Source organism: Misgurnus anguillicaudatus, chromosome 22 (assembly GCF_027580225.2).
Source record: "Misgurnus anguillicaudatus chromosome 22, ASM2758022v2, whole genome shotgun sequence".
Lineage (NCBI taxonomy): Eukaryota > Metazoa > Chordata > Actinopteri > Cypriniformes > Cobitidae > Misgurnus > Misgurnus anguillicaudatus.
Genome location: NC_073358.2, coordinates 32,100,970 through 32,126,757, shown reverse-complemented (window position 1 = coordinate 32,126,757; position 25,788 = coordinate 32,100,970). Strand labels below are relative to the sequence as shown.

Sequence of the window (25,788 nt, the reverse complement as noted above, 5' to 3'; positions counted from 1 at the left end):
TGACTTCGTTTCCCATAATGCTTTAATTTTACCAAGTATTTAAAATGGTTGCCAAACAATTTTCCAAAGCAACTTTCCTAACACTGAATGTATGTGAGATTCTTTCTGTTGTGTGACTGTGGAATTTCTTTGAATTGCCATGAATTTAATTCCACTTCCTGTCATTCCAATTCCAATTCAACTTCCTGTAGGGTGGAGTCAATTCAATTCAAATTCCAATTCATGAATTGAATGGAGGCCAATTCTGAAATTCTGAATTGTGCACACGCCTGGTCTAAAGTACTGAAGAGATAGATCTCATCACAGGTAGAGCACGGTAAACGATTTTATTCTTTAGAAAACTAACATCCTAAATCGATGCTTTGGTTTAACCTCCTAAGACCTGGATGTCCACATACATGGACATCACATTTTTGTTGTTGTTTGTACCATCTTTGTAACTGGAACCTGTTGTACACCAACGTGGACAATAACACTGCTTTATGTTCAAAGAAAAATATTTGGTTATTATATTTATTGGTTCTTCCCAACCCCAAAATAGCTGGAAGAAATCTGAAGAAGCATCCCAGTGTAAGGCTTCAAAAAGCTTTTTCAAATTCAAGGCAAATAGTTGCTACTTTGAAGATTCTATTTAAGATAAGTATTGATTTGTTTGGATGCTTTTGCTAACAACATAATTCCTGGAGTTACAGTTGTGTTATTTCATAGTTTTAATCAGTTTACTATTATTTTAAAATGTGAAACAAAATAATGAATGTTTACAAACCAACTGAAGTGTACATTCAGTACTGACAGACTAGGTTAAACTTTTAACTTTCTCATGGCAAAACAAGCTGACAAGGTTTGTGTACAAACTTTCCCTTACGAAAATTAACCATGGTTTTACTACAGTTAAAACAAAAAAACATGGTTACTGTAGTAAAACCATGGTAACCACAAAATAACCATAGTTAAACTATGGTTAGTGTAGTAAAACCATGGTTTTGCTGATAGTAATCAATACACCAAAAAACCATGGTTACTACACTTTTACCACAATAAAACCATGGTTAATTTTCGTAAGGGTTAAAATCTTGTTTTAAAACCATATTAATGACGTTAAATGAAAGACCTTTAATGTTATTTTTTCTTAATTTGCTTACCAGCCACAGATTGAATGCTTAATTCAAATTTAGACTTTGTCTTTCTAGTGGTCTGGTGTAATGAGATTTAAAAATTCAGCATTGTTTTATGATTGTCTTTGTGATTTTAGTAATTGATGTGATAATTTGCAGTGTTGGTGCTTCGCTGCAAGTTTTAAACACCCATGCACTATAATTGATATTTTTTGTCAAATGATTGATGTATTTTCTAACAAAAACCTCTACAGCAAAAGTGAGATTTTATGCATGTCCACAACTTGGATAAAATGTAAATTAAACCATTTGCATATGATGAAAAAATGATATTAAGTTACAGACAAGTTGATATATGATTACAAAATGTTTATTATGTTTTCAGAATAACCATTGTAAATTATAAGTCAAGCTTCTGCTGTGTTCTTTACTCAGCTGCCTCTTTGCCCTTGAAAAACAAAGAGATAATGTCAGTCTTTGATTTATACTAGATATCATAATGAAAGAAAATTAAGGTTGTCATTTATCGGTTATTAAAACTTACCTTTCCAGCATCACGGCTCTTGGCTCTGAGCTTGTTGACCTGAGACTCAGCAATGTCAGCACGCTCCTCAGCCTCCTCCAGCTCATGCTGCACCTTCCTCAACTTGGACAGGTGAGTGTTGGCTTGTTCCTCCTGCAAAGTTAAGAACAGTTAAACAGGGTACTAGAGATCTCAAATGTTTGTGGGATCTTTATAATTTTCAAATCAGATACTCACAGCTTCTTCAGCCTGTCTCTTGTAAGCCTTGACCTTCAGCTGAAGCTTGTCAACCAGATCCTGCAGTCTGTTGATGTTCTTCTTATCCTCCTCAGTCTGCAGGAAATACACACACATTAGACTAAAATATAACTAAATTGATTTAAAATAAACATTAATACAGATTCTTTACCTGGTAGGTGAGCTCCTTCACTCTCCTCTCATATTTGCGGACACCTTTAACAGCATCAACTCCACGTCTCTGTTCTGCCTCAACCTCAGCTTCGAGCTCACGGACCTAAATAAAAGATATTATAAGATTAATGTTATGCAAAGAAAACATTGTTGTCAATCAACAATATAACATGCAATATTATACTATGAAATAAAATTCACAACGCCTACATCATGACTATGAAAGTTGAAATGGAAAGAAAACTCACTCTGCTCTCCAGTTTCTGGAGTTGTTTCTTTGCTCCCTTCATGGCCAGATTCTCAGCCTCATCAAGACGATGCTGCAGATCCTTCACTGTGACCTCCAGGTTCTTCTTCATCCTCTCCAGGTGAGCACTGGTGTCCTGCTCCTTCTTGAGCTCTTCTGCCATCATTGCAGCCTTTTAGAAAAGTACAGATACACATTAAATTAAATGTATGAAAATATGCAAAAATTACTTTATGCAATTTTATTTTTGTGAAACATTTAGGAGTTACTATTGCTCACATCAGTGATGGCCTTCTTGGCCTTCTCCTCTGCATTTCTTGCTTCCTGCACAGTGTCATCAACTTCACCCTGGATCTGAACAAGGTCAGCTTCAAGCTTCTTCTTGGTGTTCAGGAGACTTGTGTTCTAAAATAAATAAGGGTTAGATGAAAACAAACATATCAAATCTGTAGCATGGTTTCCTATTGTATTTGATAAAAATGTGCTTAAAGGTTACCTGAGAGTGCAGCAGTCCAACACGCTCACTGGCATCCACCAGCTCTTGTTCAGCCACTTTGCGGCCTCTCTCTGTCTGCTCCAGAGCAGCTCTCAGCTCCTCAATCTCTGACTGCATCAAAGTGTTTCTGCGCTCCACCATGGCCACCTGCTCTTTCATGTCTTCCTGTCCTCTCACGGCATCATCAAGATGCAGTTGGGCATCCTGAACATTAATTCATGGTAACCAATTAAAGGAACCCTTTGCAGTACATGATACAACATTGAAAATATGCTAAGAGAAGTTACATACCTTGAGTTGTCCCTGAACATTCCTCAGCTGTTTCTGGGCCTCAGCAGCCTGGCGATTGGCATGGCTCAGCTGAATCTCCATCTCATTTAGGTCTCCCTCCATCTTCTTTTTGATTCTCAGAGCATCGTTTCTGCTCCTGACCTCAGAGTCAAGTGTGCTCTGCATGGATTCAATGATTCTTTGGCTGTTTCTCTTGATCTGCTCGACTTCCTCATCCTTCTCTGCAAGCTTCCTGTCAATCTCACTCTTCACCTGGTTAAGCTCAAGCTGGACACGAAGAATCTTGGACTCTTCATGCTCCAGAGTGCCCTGTAAAAATAGATAAAAAAATATTTTTAGAATTAAAATATACTCCCCATTACAAATGTACAGTAGTATGGTAAGCACGGTATGTTGGGACACGAATTCAAACTCACTTCAGCCTCCTCCAGGGCAGTCTGAATCTCAGCCTTCTCTGTCTCTACTGTTTTCTTGGCTTTTTCCAGTTCATGGATGCTCTTACCAGTTTCACCCAACTGTTCTGTCAGATCTGAGATCTCCTCTACATGAAAGATTAAAAGCACTGTTAGTATACAGTGAACAATACACATTCTGACACATGATTTACCAATGCTGAACTCACATTTTAATATGTTTTGTACATTGTAATATATTCAGATGACTATATTCATTTAACAATTTCTTTCTTACGCTGAAGATTCTTGTTTTCTCTCTTGAGTGTCTCCAGATGATCCAGAGTCTCCTCATAAGAGTTCTTCAACTTGAACAGTTCAGTGCTGAGTGAACGAGCTTCTTTCTGTGCACCTTCCAGCTCTGCCTGACCTTCTTCATATTTCTGCTTCCACTCTGATAGAACCTTGGGTGAAGAAATTTCAAGGTCAATAAAAATGTTATTAGTTATAGAATGCTGAAATTTGTTTTTTATTGCCAGTGTTTATACAAGCACTCAAAATTCCTTACCTTGTCAAAGTTCCTCTGTTTCTTGTCAAGGTTGGCAGCCAAGCCATTGGCTCTCTCCACATCAATCATGAGGTCCTCCACCTCACCCTGGAGTCTCTGCTTGGTCTTCTCCAGAGAGGCACATTTGGAGTTCACTGCCTCAATCTGTTCATCTGCCTCTTGCAGACGCTGAGCCAGCTTCTTCCTGTTATGCATTTCATTACCAGCAGTCAGAACAAGCAAGCAATATTATTAACAGACATTTTATCAGGTTTTGTTCATATTCATACTTGGCCTCTTCAAGTTCCTCTGTGCGCTGGATGGCATCAGTTTCATATTTTGTTCTCCATTGAGCAACCTCACTGTTGGCTTTAGACATTCCCCTCTGGAGCTCAGCCTTTGCCTCCTGCTCTTCCTCAAACTGCTCACGGAGGAGGTCACAGTCATGACGAGCTGACTGCACTGCATGGGCCAAAGCGTTCTTAGCCTAGGAGATGAAATCAGATGTTGTTACCTTTGCCCTGCAGTAAGTGGCAAGTGTGCAATCCCAATGGTTGTGGTGTTTTACCTTAACCTCCTCTTCAATCTGCCTCTTAAGCTCCTCAACTTGCTGAGTGAAAGCTTGTTTGCCTCTGGTGAGCTGCGAAACAAGAGCCTCCTTCTCCTCCAGCTGGCGGCCAAACTCACCTTGTAAGATTTAGATTCACATGTAGTAGATTAGTGGTTTTTATACTAAAGTCTTTTTTAAACAAGCTCTATAAGACAAGTGTGTAGCAATCATTTTTAAATTACCATATTTCATTTAACTGTCTAATCTAAAATGTTAATTACACAATACTGTTATGTGCAGCATTCTTTTAACTAGTTCAAGATTTGTCATTTGTTACCATTTTCTGTTTGAAGTCTTGCCCTTTGAGTACTGAGGTCATTTAGCTGACGAAGGTTCTCATCATTCTTGGACTTAATTTCACTAAGTTGGTCCTCCAATGTGCGGCTCATCTTCTCAAGATTTGCCTAAAAAAACAAAGTCATTAAATATTTGATAATCCTAATCATATTCACATTTACTCTTGTAGAAATACAATTTTAAACCTTTGCTTTGGCAATAGCCTCCATGTTGCTGGAGAGATCATCAATCTCCATTTTGTATTCACTCTTCTCTTTCTCAAGCTTCTGCTTGACACGCTGGAGGTTGTCGATTTGCTCTCCCAGCTCGGCCACACTGTCTGCTTGTTTCTTGCGGAGGGCAGCAGCGGTGGCTTCATGCTGAAGGGTGGATTCTTCAAGATCACGACGCAGCTTCTGGAATTCAGCTTCACGCTTCTTGTTCATCTCGATCTGAGCAGCAGTTGCTCCTCCAGCCTCCTCAAGCCTCTCACTGATCTCCTCAAGTTCTCTGGAGAGATCAGCTCTCTGCTTCTCAACCTTTGCACGAGCAGCACGCTCAGCCTCAATCTCTTCCTCCAGTTCCTCAATGCGAGCCTACAGTAACAAGAAATCAAGCACACTTTAACAATCTTGAATTTCCATTTTAAACAATGCTAAAAACGTCCAAGTAAATACCTGAAGCTCCTTGATCTTCTTCTGAAGTTGAGCTCCAAGAGATTGTTCATCTTCGATCTTGCTGAGCAGTTGGCTAGTTTCAAAGTCTTTCCTGTTATAAGGAAGAAAAACCATGTATGAAAAAAATTACAAGACAACTAGATAGTTTTAATAACATCATGTATTTTCAATTACTTCTTCAGCTTCTCATCAGATTGCTGCTTGTCATTCTCCAGGTCCATGATGGACTCCTGGGCCAATTTCAGGTCTCCTTCAAGCTTTCTTTTGGCTCTCTCAAGGTCCATACGGAGTTTCTTCTCTTGTTCCAGGGAACCCTCAAGCTGTTGGAAAACAAAATTGACCATGTTTTCAAATAAGATCGATGAAAACAATTTAGTTAAAAAAAAGTTTGAAGAATTTACTCACATCATCAACTTGTTGCTCAAGCTTTGTCTTGGCTTTGGTCAGAGTGTTGACTTTGTCTTCTTCTGCCTGGAGGTCATCCAGAGTTTGCTGATGTGCCTCTTGGAGGGCTTTCTTCTCCTTTGTGAGCTTGGCAATGCTCTCATCCTGGGTTGCCATTTCCTCAGTCAGGTTCTTCACCTGTGAATTTTTCATAAATGAGCTCAGAATTTTAAAAAAATTGACAGAATATAACAAAGTTAATGAAATCTAATGTTAAATTATTCCTCAAACCTTATTCTCAGTGGCATGTTTCTCTTTTTCCACTTTAGCCAAGGTGAGCTCCAGGTCATCAATGTCTTTCTTCAGCTCAGAACACTCATCCTCCAGTTTCCTCTTCTTGGCTGTCAGTTCAGCATTGATTTCTTCCTCATCCTCCAGTCTCTCAGTTGCCTCTTTGAGTTTAGCTTCGAGTTGGATTTTGCTCTTGATCAGACCCTCACATCTCTCCTCAGCATCTGAGAGATTCTCAGATTCCTGAAAAAAATTAAAATGATTTGTTAAATAATTCCATATAAAACACAATTGAAACCAGAGCAAAGTTTTGTAAATTCAGAAAATAATACTCACAGAAGCCACTTGCAGCTGCAGATCATTTTTCTCTTGCAGCAGGGAAACCATCTTCTCTTCAAGCTCCTTCTTTTTAGCCTCAGCCTTTGCCAAAGCTTCTTTGCATTTTGTATAGTCCTCTTTCATGTTTGAAAGCTCCTTCTCAGTCTCAGCACTCTTCAGCAGAGGCTTAATCTTGTAGTAAACCTTCATCCATGGCCAGTGTTTGACATTCATGAATGAGCGAATGTTGTATTGAATGGTGTAAATGGAGTCCCTGATAAACAATAATTTAATACACAAAAAATATTGAACGTCAACGCAATAGTTTTGTAGTTTCTCAAAATGATTCTTTGTGCTGTGCATAATTTACTTTACATTTATATTTGTTACAGACTTTAAAGGGATGTTGGTTCGTAAATCTAGTAAGATGTTTTGTTGAGAATACTGTTGTATTCAGTAGATATGCATTTGTTTTTGTATAGGTGCTTTTTCAATCTTAAACTGAACTAAACAATGTAATTAACAGACATGGATGTAAACTGTTTGAAGGGTAATTATGACAGTATAATTCTTTGCCATTGACAATTAGATATTTAATGCAGTGTACATTTTAATGACCATTTTCAGCACTTTGAACTCAATGATTCATTGAAGTAGGAAAATATACATCTATGCATTTGGCAGACACTTTTACAGCAGACTTTTACTTAAGTTATATTTTTTTAGCAGCATGTATGTTCCCAACGATCAACCAATGACATTTTCATTGCTAACACAATACACTACTAACTGAGCTACAGGAATACAAGAAGATACAGGCTTATAACAACTGGGTTATTTAAAAAAAAAGGATGTTGTGCCATTTCTAAAGATTTCTACCATTACTCACCTTCTCTCCATCATCGTCACAAACTCTCTCCTCATGAGGAAACCACGGCACGCAGCCTGAGTCATTGTGACTAAAGCAGCCAGTTTCTCATCACGCATCTCCTCAAGAGTACCCAGAAGACCAGCTTTGAAGAACACCTGAATTCATGAACAATAATACAAATATTAATATCTACTGCATGTGTTCAAACTAAACATCATGATTTCTGAATCGGTGAATCATTGTAAACCAGAATATGAACCTTTGTGTGTCCAAATCTATACTGGTCATGGTCAACATCGATGGATCCCAGGAGTTTCTCAGAGGCCTTCTTGTTGTCCATAAACTGTCCCTCAGGGATAACACTGGCATTCAGCACCTTGTATCTCTGACACAAGTATGAAATTGCATCAGATCTCTAAATAAATTTACACAACTCACTATTTTTATGCAATCCCATTTACCTCTGTTTGAAGTCAGCATATAGGATTCTGCTTGGGAAGCCCTTTCTGCAGATTCTGATACCTTCCAGTACACCGTTACACCTCAGCTGATGGATAACCAGGTGGTTCTCCATAAGACCTGTAAAATGGAATAAGTTAAGAGTTCAGATATTTACCATCATTACATGTTTTTTTCAATTGTCTGAATATCTATACTGTATGTGCTTTTTGTCTTCACCTGGAGTCTTGGACTCATTGGGAATCAGGCAACGCACAAAGTGAGGATGGGTGCTCCTCAAGTTGGTCATCAGTTTGCCCAAATTCTCCTGTAAAATTATTAATCACTTTCAGTTTGATAATTCACTCTAATTTTTTTCATTGCTGTAGAATTGTTGCATTCACTTTCATTATCTCAAATAATGACGTACCCTGAACTGAGAAGACACGGTCTGCATAGAACCACCCTTCTTCTTGCCTCCCTTCTTGGCACCACCAGTTTCTTTTTAAATATATAAAGAGAAAGACATTAAATGTAATGGCAAGGCCATAATGAACCAAAACATGAATAAGAGTTTTGTTACATTGACAAACATAACACAACATGTTTATATTACCCTCAACAACAGGTGGGTAGAGAGTCGCCAGGAGTTTGACAGAAGACTTCTGGTACAGCCCCAAAACAGACTCATTCAGTGGATCCTTGTTCTTGTCCAACCAGCCAGAAATGTTGTAGTCCACAGTGCCAGCATAGTGAACCAGGGAGAAGTGGGCCTCAGCCTTGCCTTTGGCAGGCTTTGGTTTCTGGAAAGCATTGCACTTGCCAAGATGCTGATCATACAGCTTGTTCTTGAAGGTGGTGTCTGAAGCTTTAGGGAACATGCACTCCTCTTCAAGGATGGAGAAGATACCCATGGGCTGTTTAACAATGAATGAAAGGTATTACTATCACAGTTTATGAGTTTGGAAAAAGACAGAAATAAAGAGGTATAAAAACAAGTAGGAACCTTCTCAATGAGCTCAATGCAAGCAGCCAAGTCCATACCGAAGTCAATGAACTCCCAAACAATACCCTCCTTCTTGTACTCTTCTTGTTCCAGCACAAACATGTGGTGGTTGAAGAACTGTTGCAGACGCTCGTTGGTGAAGTTGATGCACAGCTGCTCCATGCTGTTGAACTGGAGGAAAAGATTAACATTTACTCAAAACTGATTATGAACAATTCAACTTTGAGAAGAGAGAAAAATAAATCATTCTTACATCAAAGATCTCAAAGCCAGCAATATCCAGCACACCAATGAAGAACTGTCTGGCTTGTTTTGTGTCCAACATCTGGTTGATACGTACGACCATCCACAAGAACATCCTCTCATAGATAGATTTGGCCAAGGCGCTAACGGAGTTGTACACCTGGCAAAAGAACACAAGTTTACATTTTATTAAAACTTTCTGTAATTGGGTTATAATACTGCAGTCATACGCAGAGTGTTTCACATGTACTGCACACATATATACTGCAAATTATATTGAGGCGAATAATTAATTGAACATATTTTAAGGCCTACATACCTGTGGCACGGTCTGACCTTTGGTTACAAACTCATTTCCGACCTTCACTCTTGGGTAGCACAAAGCTTTAAGCATATCAGCAGAGTTCAAGCCCAAAAGGTAGGCAACTTTGTCAGCGTCTGAAATTGTTCAAGTTGAAGAAAATTAATTATAACTTTATGCTGTGAACACTAAAACAAAGTATTTTTCAACTATTTTTGAAAATACTATTCGTGACATACACTAAAGCTACTTAGTCTCACCCTCTGTGCCATCAGGCTCAGCCTGCTCCTCACGCTGCTTCTGCTTGAACTTCATGTTACCATGATGCAGCACTGCTCCAGTGAACTTATAGATGCCCATCTTCTCCTCAGCAGTGAAGCCCAGAATGTCAATAGCAGTCTGAAAATGATAGAAAGGGATGAAATACAGGAACTGCCATATTTATGTAAAATATCAGTGGCATTAATAAAATAGCAATGACTCACATCAGTGGCTACCAACTCCTCTTTATCATCAATGCTTGCCACTGTGATCTGACCCATACTGCACATGGGGAAGTCGTAGGGGTTGGTGGTGATGAGCGTCATTTCTGTAAGATACCAGATAACATTAATTACAGAGTAGTTTACTACATTCACTGGCATTTTAAAGCTTTAAGTGAAATACTTGCACCTACCAATCAGCTCAGGCTTATGGTTGGTCATCATCTGGTAGAAGATGTGGTAGCCTCTCTCATCTGAAAGCTGGAATGTCACTCTAGACTTCTCCAGCAGATCTGTTCAGAGAATGTATTTACAGTAAATCACAAATGTCTAAAGAGATACAGACAAGGACAAGTGTGCAGGATGTGTGAATTTAATGCAAGTCCACCTACATGTCTCAATATCAGCACTAGCCAGTTTTCCACTTGTGCCAAAGTGAATTCTGATGAATTTACCCTGTTCAAAAAACATAGTGACATTTGAGTCAGTGTTGTGCAATCACAATGAGCTTCATAAAATCCAAACAGGTGTCTCTCATGTAAATCAAAACTTACGAAACGAGAGGAGTTGTCATTTCTCACAGTCTTGGCATTGCCATAAGCTTCAAGCAGAGGGTTGGCAGCAATGATCTGGTCCTCAAGAGATCCCTGGGTGGATAAAGGTTATTATAGTTATTAACACTTTGATAATATTTTGCATAAGACAAATTAAAAGTAAGAACATTTTGACTCTGTTTTAAGTTTCTTTGATGAGGTACAGTTTATAGTATTATATAGAGTACCTGCATTTTGCTGGAATCTTTCTTCTTGTCACCCTGCACTGCAACTGTAGCAAAGTACTGAATGACACGTTTGGTGTTCACAGTCTTTCCAGCACCAGATTCTCCACTGGTTTATGAGAGAAGATAAAACAAACAGCATAAGGAGTGGACATTTCATTTTATTTACTTCTAACATAGGCTAGGTAAATCTACATTTATCTGAAATCTACTTCATAGTTCAAAATTTTCCCAAGATCTTTGTGTGAACTGTAGATTCAGTACTTACGTGATCAGGACAGATTGGTTCTCTCTGTCTGTAAATTGAATGGTGATTTTTGTTTAAGTAATTGCTTTATTAAAACAAATAAAACACATCTTGTGATTCCAGATTCTGATCTTACCAGTAAGCATGAACTGATAGGCATTGTCAGAGACAGAGAAGATGTGGGGTGGGGCCTCCATACGCTTTTTGCCTCTGTAGGCAGCCACCACTTCTGCATCGTACACTGGGAGCCACTTGTAGGGGTTCACAGTTGCACAGAAAAGTCCAGAGTAGGTCTGAAAGCAACACAGAAATGATCAGATTGCATCATCACAGCCATAATGAACTTGAATGCTGTTTCACTTTCTGCTTGACTTACATAGATCATCCATGCTGCATAACGCTCTTTGAGGTTATAAAGCACAGAGGGTTCATTGAGATGGGTCATCATGGCCATGTCCTCAATCTTGTCAAACTTGGGAGGATTCATTGGGTGGACATCATCCTCCTTAACAACTTTCTCCTATTAAAGTGATTGAGCGGACATTAGATAGTGGGTAGTGGAATTTGAATCTAGGTTTTCCAGAAAATGTGGAAACTTTACCTCCTTAGTGTCAAGAGTAATAACAGTGACTTTGGCACCATCTTTACTCTTGATTGTCCCTTTGACGTACAGCTCTTTGTCATCAACCACATAGCAGGCAGTCTTAGCATCAAAGGGTTTGTTCTGAGCCTCAACTCTCTCCTTCTCAGGCTTACGGAGATAAATGGCAGCCTTGCCATAAACGGCCATCTCAGCGTCCGTACTCATGATGGCGGCTTACTGTTGAAATTAAAAAATACATGAGCTACACGACCAGGATAGAAATGACATCTTTTTTGGTCTAATCATAAAATTCTACTGTATGTTGTCCAGAAGTCTAAACTAACCTAAATGTCAACATACATGTTTATATTATTGATAATGTAGGTTATTGTGTGTCATTATTAAATATCACCATGTTTACCTTTTCACACTTCCACAGACGGTGACAAAGATCCTCACACTGTAATACACATAGGAAGGTCACTGTCTACATACATGTAAATACCATGCTAATTTGTTTTAAAGACTTTAAAACATTAAGTTAAAAAAACATGACTAAAAAAATTGGGAAATTGCATTATTGGAGGATTTGAGACACTCTATGCTTTTTTCTATAATCTAGTTCTTCTTATCTAATTTCCGAGTGTTTCCCTAAGTGTCTTTTTTAAAGTTAAATGAAAGTTCATCTTACCACACACAAACTTGGCTTGTCTTCTGGACGCAAATGTCTCCAGGTCTGCCTCTGCTCTTTATACTGTATTGGCTTTGCTAGCAATGCAGAAGTTATATGTGGCTTTCTCCAAATATGGCTTTACCCTGTATGTGAGTTAAGAAAGTGATCGGTTGGACCAATTGGTGCTGCTGCCCAAAGTTCAAATAGCAAAGATGTAAATAGCCAAGCCTTTAGCATATCTTGTTAATGCATTTTTACAATTCATAATGTTAAATAATAATGTCATTTGTGAGACATAAAGATGTTTTGCTTTTGATTTATTAACTTTAAAAGCCTTTACTAATAGATTATTTTAAGGTTTTTTACTATTAACTAAGATTGCTTTATTTTTAGATTGTACACTAAAACAAATGAGGTAAATTTAACTATTATACATTGAGAAACAAATGTTTTTGGACTAATGTAAAATTTCCAGGTTGTTCAATGTAATAAGTGAAATTTGAGTTTGTGCTTTAACCCCATTGGCATTTTTTTGATGGCTATAAATTGTCAATTTCAGGTCAATTAAAATATTATACATTCATAAATAGACGTGGTTTTGTTTCTTTGGCGAACTGTAAATTTTCCATGTTGTACATATACTGTAGAAAGAATGAAGTTACTTGGATGAACAAGTGAAATTTGAGTTGGTGTCCTGAACTATCAATTAAAATATTATACATTCAGAAACAAATGTGACATTTGAGTTGGTGTGCTGATCCCAATTGGTATTCATTTGATGACCATAAATCATTTATTTTAGATCAATTTGAATTTATACATATACATTTATAAACAGATGCATTTTTTTCTTTGGAGAAATGTCAATTGTCCAGGTTGTACATGAAATGGGTTGTATATAGAGCAAGGCAACTCAATGGACATCATAGCAGTTTTTCAATATTTCTGTCTCTAGGTAAGAAAAGTTACTTTTAAGATTATTTTAGGTGAAATTATATATATTCAATCTTCAAATCTGCAGTGGATTAATAAAGATAAGTGCATATTTAAATTTTTGATGGTTTTGAATAATGTGGGAGTTTAATCGCCTCAGGTTGAAGCTTGTTTTCAAAAAGTAAAAATTCTTGGACTTATTTGAAGAAACAAGGTTTGTATCAATGTTTTTTTATTAGAATATATTGGTGTACACAAGAAAATACAAACATATACACTTGTAGGACCGTTCACATGATATTTAACTGTTTCTAAATGCAAAGCAAGATCTCATAGTCTGCTTTTCACTTATCTAATTTGTTAAAAATATCCCGTTTACCAATTGATTCATTGGTTCAATGTCATCGTTGATAATTTCAGCAGAAAGAGTTTATATGCATCCAACAAACATGAGATACAACTATAACATAATGTAATAACTTTATGTGGAAATTTGCCACATAATTAAATTACATTTATCTGATGTGGTGCTTGATTTCAATAAAAATTACATTAGGTCAATGTAATAAAGTCATATTTAGAAAATCACATTGGTTCAATGCGTGGAAATTTGCCACGCAATTAAAATATACAGATGAGCCATTCTTTAGATTGTATGCAGAAAGAATATGGTTGTATTTTTAAATAATTATTTTCAGCAAACTTTGTGTGGTTAAATTACAATTAAGTCCAACTATTAGATTTAAATTCCTGCTGTCCTTTGAAATAGCAGTAATATTTTATAATACAGGTAGACTATTTTTGGTATAGCAAATCAGTACCACTAGCATTTTGACTAAAGCCTACACTAAATGTTTTGTAAATGTAATGCTGTCATGTTTATATGTTAGTACAACTTGTTTTATATTATTGCTTCGATTGATTGATTTGCATTCCATGGACACTCGTGCATACTCAAGGATCAGATTTCTTGAACTGCCTAATATGCAGAATAACTTGTGCCTGTGTATGGTAATAGCTACTAGATTTTTCTAATATTGGCTTCAGTACAGTTGCATGACAGTTCTTGCTGATGTTTTGTAGTGTACATTTAAAAGAAATATATTTTTATATATAATAACAGTATTTTATATTTATAATAAAATCCTGAAGCTAATCTTTTGCTACTCTGTGTTTTAAAATGAGTACTTGAGGTTTCATTTGTTTGACCAAGATTATTTATCACTTAGATCTTCTTGTTTCTGTTCATCTGCTTTATTAATGTTATTGTTTTTTATAAGTATTATGTTCATTTTACAGAACAATTATATCCCATTGATCACTGTATTGCATTTTATCACCAAAACAAAGAAATTCATAGATTAATTGATACCATGTTTTGCATGACGCATAATGCCAATTAAATAATGCCTTGTTTAGAAAATGCATTTTGTACACTGTATTTAGGGTTTGTGGGATAAATAGATAGATAACATTATATATGATTTTTTTTAATAGATTTTAAATATGTGACCCTGTCTGCGAAAAAGTCTCAAAATCAAATTCTGAGATAACAAGAATTAAAGTTTAATTTCAACCATTAATTTCACATTGAAGATCTGCCACCACAATATTCCAATGTTGATCTGACGTCCAAATCCAACGTTGATCTGACCTCAAGATCCAATCTTGGGAACACATCCAAACCCACCTTTGGGAAGACGTCAAAACCCAATCTTGGGAACATTCAAAACCAATGTTTGGGAAGATGTCAAACTTTAAACTTCGATTTAAACACATCTGCATCTAGTGTGCACTGTTCAATAAGTGTTTAGCGATCTCATCTTAACCACAAGGTACACCTTCTCTTCACTTTATAATGAAACACAAGAAATAAACAATACCTTATGCAATTTAATGCCATGATCATTTGCTGCTCTGATTTAATACTTTTTAAGGCCTTTAATTTGGAAAAGGTGAATTAAAACTTTTTCAGACCTTTATTAAATGTAATACATTATATATTACAAGTTACTCTCATTTGAAAGTTATTAGTTACATTACAATATTACTGTCTCTTAACCCCAATTTGTTGACATTACTAGAAATTTGCGAGGAAACCCATTGCACTAAATTATTTTATGTTTTACAGAGGGTGAAACTAAACAGGTTAAGTTGTATTAACATAGAACCTTTAGTTGTTGTAGCAGACAAGTCAAGTGGCCAATAGTAGTCTTTACTAAAAAGTATTAGTTACTAGGTTGAACAAAGTTCAGTAAACTTATTTTTTATTTTATTTAATTTGCTCTGTCCAACATCTCCACTTAGTTAATTCAGTTCAAAGATTTTTTTTTAAATTCCTTTATATTACATTTTGGTGTTATAAATGGTATTATAAATGTGATTCTCCATAGAAACACAAACAAAACTGTGTTTTTGAAATGCATTGTCAGACTCAGTACTGTGGAGAGAAATACATAAAATATGCTGAACATGGTTCATGTAAGGAAACACTGATCACCTGAAAGTGTTTAATATCTTGTTTTAAAACCATATAAATACAGTTAATTGAAAGACTTTAAATGTTATTTCTTCTTAACTTGCTTACAAAGCCACATATTGAATGCTTAATTCAAACTAAGACTTTGTCTTTCCAGTGGTCCGTTGTAATGCGCTTTGAAAATTCAGCATTGTTTTATGATTGTCTTTGTGATTTTAGTAATTGATGTGATCATTTGCAGTGTTGGTGCTTTGCTGCAAGTTTTAAATCCCCATACACTATAATTTATATTTTTTGTCAAATGATTGATGTATTTTCTAACAAAAACCTCTAGAGCTAAAGTGATATTTTATGCATGTCCACAACTTGGATAAAATGTAAATTAAACCATTTGCATATGATGAAAAAATGATATTAAGGTCCAGACAAGTTGATATATGATTACAAAATGTTTATTTTGTTTTCAGAATAACCATTGTAAATTATAAGTCAAGCTTCTGCTGTGTTCTTTACTCAGCGGCCTCTTTGCCCTTGAAAAACAAAGAGATAATGTCAGTCTTTGATTTGTACTAGATATCATAATGAAAGAAATTTTGAATTGACATTTATCAGTTATTAAAACTTACCTTTCCAGCATCGCGGCTCTTGGCTCTGAGCTTGTTGACCTGAGACTCAGCAATGTCAGCACGCTCCTCAGACTCCTCCAGCTCATGCTGCACCTTCCTCAACTTGGACAGGTGAGTGTTGGCTTGCTCCTCCTGCAAAGTCAAGAAGAGTTAAACAGGGTACTAGAGATCTCAAATGTTTGTGGGATCTTTATAATTTGCAAATCAGATACTCACAGCTTCTTCAGCCTGTCTCTTGTAAGCCTTGACCTTCAGCTGAAGCTTGTCAACCAGATCCTGCAGTCTGTTGATGTTCTTCTTATCCTCCTCAGTCTGCAGGAAATACACACACATTAGACTAAAATGTCACTAAATTGATTTGAAATTAACTTTAATCCAGATTCTTTACCTGGTAGGTGAGCTCCTTCACTCTCCTCTCGTATTTGCGGACACCTTTAACAGCATCAACTCCACGTCTCTGTTCTGCTTCAACCTCAGCTTCAAGCTCACGGACCTAAATAAAATATATTATTAGATTAATGTTATGCAAAGAAAACATCGTTGTCAATCAACAATACACTATGCATTATTATATTATGACATACACTTCACAACGCCTACATCATGACTATGAAAGTTGAAATGGAAAGAAAACTCACTCTGCTCTCCAGTTTCTGGAGTTGTTTCTTTCCTCCCTTCATGGCCAGATTCTCAGCCTCATCCAGGCGATGCTGCAGATCCTTCACTGTGACCTCCAGGTTCTTCTTCATCCTCTCCAGGTGAGCACTGGTGTCCTGCTCCTTCTTGAGCTCCTCTGCCATCATTGCAGCCTTTTAGAAAAGTCCAGATACACATTAAATTAAATGTATGAAAATATACAGAAATATTTGTGTGTGTGAAACATTTAGGAGTTACTCTTGCTCACATCAGTGATGGCCTTCTTGGCCTTCTCCTCTGCATTTCTTGATTCCTGCACAGTGTCATCAACTTCACCCTGGATCTGAACAAGGTCAGCTTCAAGCTTCTTCTTGGTGTTCAGGAGACTTGTGTTCTGAAATAAATGAAGGTTAGAATAAAACAAACATATCAAATCTGTAGCATGGTTTCCTATTGTATTTGGGGAAAATGTGCTTAAAGATTACCTGGGAGTGCAGCAGTCCAACACGCTCACTGGCATCCACCAGCTCTTGTTCAGCCACTTTGCGACCTCTCTCTGTCTGCTCCAGAGCAGCTCTCAGCTCCTCAATCTCTGACTGCATCAGAGTGTTTCTGCGCTCCACCATGGCCACCTGCTCTTTCATGTCTTCCTGTCCTCTCACGGCCTCATCAAGGTGCAGTTGGGCATCCTGAACATAACAATACTTTTAAAATATGCTTTTGTGCTAAAACCTTTACATAACACACTTACTTTAGATTATACAGTAAATCAACATTCATGCATCGAAAAAGTATGTACTTAGAGTAATACCCGCAAAGCGATGGTCACATACCTTGAGTTGTCCCTGAACATTCCTCAGCTGTTTCTGGGCCTCAGCAGCCTGGCGATTGGCATGGCTCAGCTGAATCTCCATCTCATTAAGGTCTCCCTCCATCTTCTTCTTGATTCTCAGAGAATCGTTTCTGCTCCTGACCTCAGAGTCAAGTGTGCTCTGCATGGATTCAATGACTCTCTGGCTGTTTCTCTTGATCTGCTCGACTTCCTCATCCTTCTCTGCAAGCTTCCTGTCAATCTCACTCTTCACCTGGTTAAGCTCAAGCTGGACACGAAGAATCTTGGACTCTTCATGCTCCAGGGTGCCCTGTTAAAATTTTTATGACAGAATATTTTAGAATTTAAATGTTCATTAATAATGTTCTGATAAGAAATTGAATAAGTCTAATCTCCAGATACTCACTTCAGCCTCCTCCAGAGCGGTCTGAATCTCAGCCTTCTCAGTCTCTACTGTTTTCTTGGCCTTTTCAAGCTCATGGATGCTCTTACCAGTCTCACCCAACTGCTCTGTCAGATCTGAGATCTCCTCTACATGCGAGATAGAAAACAATGTTAGTATATAATGAACAGTATACATTCTGTCATTTACTAATGCTGATTTTACATTTGTACATTGTAATATATTAAGATGCCTATATTCATTCAACAATTTCTTTCTTACGCTGAAGATTCTTGTTTTCTCTCTTGAGTGTCTCCAGATGATCCAGAGTCTCCTCATAAGAGTTCTTCAACTTGAACAGTTCAGTGCTGAGTGAGCGAGCTTCTTTCTGTGCACCCTCCAGCTCTGCCTGACCTTCTTCATATTTCTGCTTCCATTCTGACAGAACCTTGGGTGAAGAAATTTCAGGGTCAAGGAAATGTTATTAAATGTAGAATGCTGAATTGAGTTTTTATTCAAGTGTTAAACAACAACTGTATATCACACAAGGACTCAGAATTGCTTACCTTGTCAAAGTTCCTCTGTTTCTTATCAAGGTTGGCAGCCAAACCATTGGCTCTCTCCACATCAATCATGAGGTCCTCCACCTCACCCTGGAGTCTCTGCTTGGTCTTCTCCAGAGAGGCACATTTGGAGTTCACTGCCTCAATCTGTTCCTCTGCCTCTTGCAGGCGCTGAGTCAGCTTCTTCCTGTTATGCATTTCATAACCAGCAGTCAGAACATGCATGCAATTTTATTAACAGATATTTTATCAGGTTTTGTTCATATTCATACTTGGCCTCTTCAAGTTCCTCTGTGCGCTGGATGGCATCAGTTTCATATTTGGTTCTCCATTGAGCGACCTCACTGTTGGCTTTAGACATTCCCCTCTGGAGCTCAGCCTTTGCCTCCTGCTCTTCCTCAAACTGCTCACGGAGGAGGTCACAGTCATGACGAGCTGACTGCACTGCATGGGCCAAAGCGTTCTTAGCCTAGAAGATGAAATCAGATGTTGTTATTTTGCCCTGCAATAACTGGCAAGTGTGCAATCCCAATAGTTGTGTTGTTTTACCTTAACCTCCTCTTCAATCTGCCTCTTTAGCTCCTCAATTTGCTGAGTGAAAGCTTGTTTGCCTCTGGTGAGCTGAGAAACAAGAGCCTCCTTCTCCTCCAGCTGACGGCCAAACTCACCTTGTGAGTTTTAGATTCACATGTAGTAGATTAGTGCTATATATATACTAAATTGTTTTTCAAACAAGCTCTATAAAGCAAGTGTGTAGCAATAATTTATAAATTACCATATTTCATTTAACCGTCTAATCTAAATAGTTCATTACACAATACTGTTATGTGCAACATTTTTTAAACTTAGTCGTTTGTTACCATTTTCGGTTTGAAGTCTTGCTCTTTGAGTACTGAGGTCATTAAGCTGGCGAAGGTTCTCATCATTCTTGGACTTAATTTCACTAAGTTGGTCCTCCAGTGTGCGGCTCATCTTCTCAAGATTTGCCTGAAAACAACAATATAATTTAGTCTTCAAGATTCCTAATTATATTCACATATCTTCATTTGTTCTTCTAGAAATAAAAATTTCAACCTTTGCTTTGGCAATAGCCTCCATGTTGCTGGAGAGATCATCAATCTCCATTTTGTATTCACTCTTCTCTTTCTCAAGCTTCTGCTTGACACGCTGGAGGTTGTCGATTTGCTCTCCCAGCTCGGCCACACTGTCTGCTTGTTTCTTGCGGAGGGCAGCAGCGGTAGCTTCATGCTGAAGGGTGGATTCTTCAAGATCACGACGCAGCTTCTGGAATTCAGCTTCACGCTTCTTGTTCATCTCGATCTGAGCAGCAGTTGCTCCTCCAGCCTCCTCAAGCCTCTCACTGATCTCCTCAAGTTCTCTGGAGAGATCAGCTCTCTGCTTCTCAACCTTTGCACGAGCAGCACGCTCAGCCTCAATCTCTTCCTCCAGTTCCTCAATGCGAGCCTACAATGGCAAGAAATCAAGCACACTTTAACAATCTTAAATGTACTATTTTAACCATAATTAAAAATGTCCCACAAAATACCTGAAGCTCCTTGATCTTCTTCTGAAGTTGAGCTCCAAGAGATTGTTCATCTTCGATCTTGCTGAGCAGCTGGCTAGTTTCAAAGTCTTTCCTGTTATAAAAAAGCAAAACCATGTATGAAAAGTCACATTACAACAAGACACTTTTAATAACATCATATATTTTCAATTACTTCTTCAGCTTCTCATCAGATTGCTGCTTGTCATTCTCCAGGTCCATGATGGACTCCTGGGCCAATTTCAGGTCTCCTTCAAGCTTTCTCTTGGCTCTCTCAAGGTCCATACGGAGTTTCTTCTCTTGTTCCAGGGAACCCTCAAGCTGTTGGAAAACAACATTGACAATGTTTTCAAATTAGATGGATGAAAATAATTTAGTTAAAACAAGTTTGAATAATTTACTCACATCATCAACTTGTTGCTCAAGCTTTGTCTTGGCTTTGGTCAGAGTGTTGACTTTGTCTTCTTCTGCCTGGAGGTCATCTAGAGTTTGCTGATGTGCCTCTTGGAGGGCTTTCTTCTCCTTTGTGAGCTTGCCAATGCTCTCATCCTGAGTTGCCATTTCCTCAGTCAGGTTCTTCACCTGTGTGATTTATCATAAATGAGATTAGAATAAAAATTTTTGAAAGAATATAACAAAATCAATGAAATCAAATTATCTAATTATTCCTCAAACCTTATTTTCAGTGGCATGTTTCTCTTTTTCCACTTTAGCCAAGGTGAGCTCCAGGTCATCAATGTCTTTCTTCAGCTCAGAACACTCATCCTCCAGTTTCCTCTTCTTGGCTGTCAGTTCAGCATTGATTTCTTCCTCATCCTCCAGTCTCTCAGTTGCCTCTTTGAGTTTAGCTTCGAGTTGGATTTTGCTCTTTATCAGACCCTCACATCTCTCCTCAGCATCTGAGAGATTCTCAGATTCCTAAAAATATACATAATTTGAAAAAAGACACAATTAGAACCAGAATCCAAAGCATTCAATTTACTGAATTTACAGTAAATAATACTCACAGAGGCCACTTGCAGCTGCAGATCATTTTTCTCTTGCAGCAGGGCAACCATCTTCTCTTCAAGCTCCTTCTTTTTAGCCTCAGCCTTTGCCAAAGCTTCTTTGCATTTTGTATAGTCCTCTTTCATGTTTGAAAGCTCCTTCTCAGTCTCAGCACTCTTCAGCAGAGGCTTAATCTTGTAGTAAACCTTCATCCATGGCCAGTGTTTGACATTCATGAATGAGCGAATGTTGTACTGGATGGTGTAAATGGAGTCCCTGATAAACAATAATTTAATACACAAAAAATATTGAACGTCAACACAATAGTTTTGTAGTTTCTCAACATGATTCTTTGTGCCGTGCATAATTTACTTTACATTTATATTTGTTACAGACTTAAAAGGGATGCTGGTTCTTAAATCTAGTAAGATGTTGTGTTGAGAATACTGTCGTATTCAGTAGATATGCATTTGTTTTTGTATAGGTGCTTTTTCAATATTAAACTGAACTAAACAATGTAATTAACAGACATGGATGTAAACTGTTTGAAGGGTAATCATGACAGTATAATTCTTTGCCATTGACAATTAGATATTTAATGCAGTGTACATTTTAATGACCATTTTCAGCACTTTGAACTCATTGAATCATTGAAGTAGAAAAATATACATTTATGCATTTGGTAGACACTTTTACAGGAGACTTTTACTTAAGTTATATTTTTTTAGCAGCATGTGTGTTCCCGACGATCAACCAATGACATTTTCATTGCTAACACAATACACTACTAACTGAGCTACAGGAATACAAGAAGATACAGGTATATAACAACTGGATTATTTAAAAAAAAGGATGTTGTGCCATTTCTAACGATTTCTACCATTACTCACCTCCTCTCCATCATCGTCACAAACTCTCTCCTCATGAGGAAACCACGGCACGCAGCCTGAGTCATTGTGACTAAAGCAGCCAGTTTCTCATCACGCATCTCCTCAAGAGTACCCAGAAGACCAGCTTTGAAGAACACCTGAATTCATGCACAATAATACAAATATTAATTTCTATTGCATGTGTTCAAACTAAACATCATGCTTTCTGAATCTGTGAATCATTGTAAACCAGAATATGAACCTTTGTGTGTCCAAATCTATACTGGTCATGGTCAACATCAATGGATCCCAGGAGTTTCTCAGAGGCCTTCTTGTTGTCCATAAACTGTCCCTCAGGGATAACACTGGCATTCAGCACCTTGTATCTGTGACACAAGTATGAAATTGCATCAGATCTCTAAATAAATTTACACAACTCACTATTTTTATGCAATCCCATTTACCTCTGTTTGAAGTCAGCATAGAGGATTCTGCTTGGGAAGCCCTTTCTGCAGATTCTGATACCTTCCAGTACACCGTTACACCTCAGCTGATGGATGACCAGGTGGTTCTCCATAAGACCTGTAAAATGGAATAAGTTAAGAGTTCAGATATTTACCATCATTACATGTTTTTTTCAATTGTCTGAATATCTATACTGTATGTGCTTTTTGTCTTCACCTGGAGTCTTGGACTCATTGGGAATCAGGCAACGTACAAAGTGAGGATGGGTGCTCCTCAAGTTGGTCATGAGTTTGCCCAAATTCTCCTGTAAAATTATAAATCACTTTCAGTCTGTTGATTCAGTCTGAGTTTTATTGCTGTAGAATTGTTGCATTATTCACTTTTATTATCTCAGATAATGACATACCCTGAACTGGGAAGACACGGTCTGCATAGAACCACCCTTCTTCTTGCCTCCCTTCTTGGCACCACCAGTTTCTTTATAAATATATAAAGAGAAAGACATTAAATGTAATGGCAAGGCAATAATGAACCAAAACATGAATAAGAGTTTTGTTACATTGACAAACATAGTTCTATTAACACAACATGTTTATATTACCCTCAACAACAGGTGGGTAGAGAGTAGCCAAGAGTTTGACAGAAGACTTCTGGTACAGCCCCAAAACAGACTCATTCAGTGGATCCTTGTTCTTGTCCAACCAGCCAGAAATGTTGTAGTCCACAGTGCCAGCATAGTGAACCAGGGAGAAGTGGGCCTCAGCCTTGCCTTTGGCAGGCTTTGGTTTCTGGAAAGCATTGCACTTGCCAAGATGCTGATCATACAGCTTGTTCTTGAAGGTGGTGTCTGAAGCTTTAGGGAACATGCACTCCTCTTCAAGGATGGAGAGGATACCCATGGGCTATATTAACAATGAATGAAAGATATTACTATCACAGTTTGTGTGTTTGGAAAAAGACAGAAATAAAGAGGTATAAAAACCAGCAGGAACCTTCTCAATGAGCTCAATGCAAGCAGCCAAGTCCATGCCGAAGTCAATGAACTCCCAAACAATGCCCTCCTTCTTGTACTCTTCTTGTTCCAGCACAAACATGTGGTGGTTGAAGAACTGTTGCAATTTCTCATTGGTGAAGTTGATGCACAGCTGCTCCATGCTGTTGAACTGAAGAAAAAAAAAACATTTACTCAAAACTGATTATGAACAATTCAACTTTGAGAAGAGAGAAAAATAAATAATTCTTACATCAAAGATCTCAAAGCCAGCAATATCCAGCACACCAATGAAGAACTGTCTGGCTTGTTTTGTGTCCAACATCTGGTTGATACGTACGACCATCCACAAGAACATCCTCTCATAGATAGATTTGGCCAAGGCGCTAACAGAGTTGTACACCTGGCAAAAAAACACAAGTTTTACATTTTATTAAAACTTTCTGTACTTGGGTTATAATACTGCAGTCATACGCCAAGTGTTTCACGTGTACTGCACACATATATACTGCACATTAAATTAAAGCAAATAATTAATTGAACATATTTTAAGGCCTACATACCTGTGGCACGGTCTGACCTTTGGTTACAAACTCATTTCCGACCTTCACTCTTGGGTAGCACAAAGCTTTAAGCATATCAGCAGAGTTCAAGCCCAAAAGGTAGGCAACTTTGTCAGCGTCTGAAATTGTTCAAGTTGAAGAAAATTAATTATAACTTTATGCTGTGAACACTAAAACAAAGTATTTTTCAACTATTTTTGAAAATACTATTCGTGACATACACTAGAACTTCTTAATCTCACCCTCTGTGCCATCAGGCTCAGCCTGCTCCTCACGCTGCTTCTGCTTGAACTTCATGTTACCATGATGCAGCACTGCTCCAGTGAACTTATAGATGCTCATCTTCTCATCAGCAGTGAAGCCCAGAATGTCAATAGCAGTCTGAAAATGATAGAAAGGGATGAAATACAGGAACTGCCATATTTATGTAGAATACCATGGCCATTAATAAAATAGCAATGACTCACATCAGTGGCTACCAACTCCTCTTTATCATCAATGCTTGCCACTGTGATCTGACCCATACTGCACATGGGGAAGTCGTAGGGGTTGGTGGTGATGAGCGTCATTTCTGTAAGATACCATATAACATTAATTACAGAGTAGTTTACTACATTCACTGGTATTTTAAAGCTTTAAGTGAAATACTTGCACCTACCAATCAGCTCAGGCTTATGGTTGGTCATCATCTGGTAGAAGATGTGGTAGCCTCTCTCATCTGAAAGCTGGAATGTCACTCTAGACTTCTCCAGCAGATCTGTTCAGAGGATGTATTCACAGTAAATCACAAACGTCTAAAGAGATACAGACAAGGACAAGTGTGCAGGATGTGTGAATTTAATGCAAGTCCACCTACATGTCTCAATATCAGCACTAGCCAGTTTTCCACTTGTGCCAAAGTGAATTCTGATGAATTTACCCTGTTCAAAAAACATAGTGACATTTGAGTCAGTGTTGTGCAATCACAATGAGCTTCATAAAATCCAAACAGGTGTCTCTCATGTAAATCAAAACTTACGAAACGAGAGGAGTTGTCATTTCTCACAGTCTTGGCATTGCCATAAGCTTCAAGCAGAGGGTTGGCAGCAATGATCTGGTCCTCAAGAGATCCCTGTGTGGATAAAGGTTATTATAGTTATTAACACTTTGATAATATTTTGCATAAGACAAATTAAAAGTAAGAAAATTTGGTAGTAGTTTTAAGTTTCTTTGATGAGGTACAATTTGAAGAGTTTCGTTGCAAAACGAGATAACCACCGTTTTTTAATGGTTCAGAAATCTCATTTTTTGGTTGTGCATTCCAATTAATTTCAATGCAACTGCAGTTGGTTTGTTTTGTTTAAACCTTCATAACTTAAAAAATACAGCTAGGTAGCACCATAAAACTAAATAATAACATGATAACATAATAATAAGCATGTTTTGACAAAAATGTAAAAAAATGGATTTATCTCGTTTTGCAACGAAACTCTTCATTTATAGTATTATATAGAGTACCTGCATTTTGCTGGAATCTTTCTTCTTGTCACCCTGCACAGCAACTGTAGCAAAATACTGAATGACACGTTTGGTGTTCACAGTCTTTCCAGCACCAGATTCTCCACTGGTTTATGAGAGAAGATAAAATAGACAGCATAAGGAGTGGACATTTCATAAGCCAACATTAATATTCTGATATTCTTATTTTATTTACTTCTAACATTTGGTAAATCTACATTT

General features: G+C 37.6%; 1 protein-coding gene across 1 annotated transcript in view; it reads right to left on the bottom strand.

Annotated features, from left to right (window-relative positions):
- Positions 1 to 1,527: 1,527 nt before the first annotated feature.
- LOC129440263 (uncharacterized) overlaps positions 1,528 to 25,788 on the bottom strand; it is a 47,308-nt gene continuing 23,047 nt past the window's right edge. The window contains exons 45-96 of the mRNA XM_073860791.1: positions 25,567 to 25,672; positions 25,088 to 25,180; positions 24,926 to 24,989; positions 24,728 to 24,826; positions 24,537 to 24,640; positions 24,312 to 24,450; positions 24,070 to 24,188; positions 23,760 to 23,909; positions 23,508 to 23,678; positions 23,117 to 23,417; positions 22,922 to 22,992; positions 22,732 to 22,819; positions 22,515 to 22,632; positions 22,313 to 22,436; positions 22,072 to 22,208; positions 21,202 to 21,457; positions 20,870 to 21,112; positions 20,600 to 20,776; positions 20,370 to 20,515; positions 20,198 to 20,288; positions 19,726 to 20,115; positions 19,512 to 19,638; positions 19,201 to 19,319; positions 18,924 to 19,120; positions 18,655 to 18,838; positions 18,371 to 18,536; positions 18,113 to 18,237; positions 17,708 to 18,016; positions 17,360 to 17,563; positions 17,143 to 17,268; positions 16,877 to 17,047; positions 16,627 to 16,731; positions 6,597 to 6,743; positions 6,261 to 6,503; positions 5,991 to 6,167; positions 5,760 to 5,905; positions 5,586 to 5,676; positions 5,115 to 5,504; positions 4,910 to 5,036; positions 4,591 to 4,709; positions 4,313 to 4,509; positions 4,044 to 4,227; positions 3,774 to 3,939; positions 3,500 to 3,624; positions 3,084 to 3,392; positions 2,793 to 2,996; positions 2,576 to 2,701; positions 2,298 to 2,468; positions 2,048 to 2,152; positions 1,876 to 1,971; positions 1,660 to 1,791; positions 1,528 to 1,563 (exon numbers count right to left, since the gene is read on the bottom strand). Coding sequence (XP_073716892.1) covers positions 1,543 to 1,563; positions 1,660 to 1,791; positions 1,876 to 1,971; positions 2,048 to 2,152; positions 2,298 to 2,468; positions 2,576 to 2,701; positions 2,793 to 2,996; positions 3,084 to 3,392; positions 3,500 to 3,624; positions 3,774 to 3,939; positions 4,044 to 4,227; positions 4,313 to 4,509; positions 4,591 to 4,709; positions 4,910 to 5,036; positions 5,115 to 5,504; positions 5,586 to 5,676; positions 5,760 to 5,905; positions 5,991 to 6,167; positions 6,261 to 6,503; positions 6,597 to 6,743; positions 16,627 to 16,731; positions 16,877 to 17,047; positions 17,143 to 17,268; positions 17,360 to 17,563; positions 17,708 to 18,016; positions 18,113 to 18,237; positions 18,371 to 18,536; positions 18,655 to 18,838; positions 18,924 to 19,120; positions 19,201 to 19,319; positions 19,512 to 19,638; positions 19,726 to 20,115; positions 20,198 to 20,288; positions 20,370 to 20,515; positions 20,600 to 20,776; positions 20,870 to 21,112; positions 21,202 to 21,457; positions 22,072 to 22,208; positions 22,313 to 22,436; positions 22,515 to 22,632; positions 22,732 to 22,819; positions 22,922 to 22,992; positions 23,117 to 23,417; positions 23,508 to 23,678; positions 23,760 to 23,909; positions 24,070 to 24,188; positions 24,312 to 24,450; positions 24,537 to 24,640; positions 24,728 to 24,826; positions 24,926 to 24,989; positions 25,088 to 25,180; positions 25,567 to 25,672 — 8,296 coding nt within the window. The 3' untranslated portion in view covers positions 1,528 to 1,542. The remainder of the gene's footprint in view (positions 1,564 to 1,659; positions 1,792 to 1,875; positions 1,972 to 2,047; positions 2,153 to 2,297; positions 2,469 to 2,575; positions 2,702 to 2,792; positions 2,997 to 3,083; positions 3,393 to 3,499; positions 3,625 to 3,773; positions 3,940 to 4,043; positions 4,228 to 4,312; positions 4,510 to 4,590; positions 4,710 to 4,909; positions 5,037 to 5,114; positions 5,505 to 5,585; positions 5,677 to 5,759; positions 5,906 to 5,990; positions 6,168 to 6,260; positions 6,504 to 6,596; positions 6,744 to 16,626; positions 16,732 to 16,876; positions 17,048 to 17,142; positions 17,269 to 17,359; positions 17,564 to 17,707; positions 18,017 to 18,112; positions 18,238 to 18,370; positions 18,537 to 18,654; positions 18,839 to 18,923; positions 19,121 to 19,200; positions 19,320 to 19,511; positions 19,639 to 19,725; positions 20,116 to 20,197; positions 20,289 to 20,369; positions 20,516 to 20,599; positions 20,777 to 20,869; positions 21,113 to 21,201; positions 21,458 to 22,071; positions 22,209 to 22,312; positions 22,437 to 22,514; positions 22,633 to 22,731; positions 22,820 to 22,921; positions 22,993 to 23,116; positions 23,418 to 23,507; positions 23,679 to 23,759; positions 23,910 to 24,069; positions 24,189 to 24,311; positions 24,451 to 24,536; positions 24,641 to 24,727; positions 24,827 to 24,925; positions 24,990 to 25,087; positions 25,181 to 25,566; positions 25,673 to 25,788) is intronic.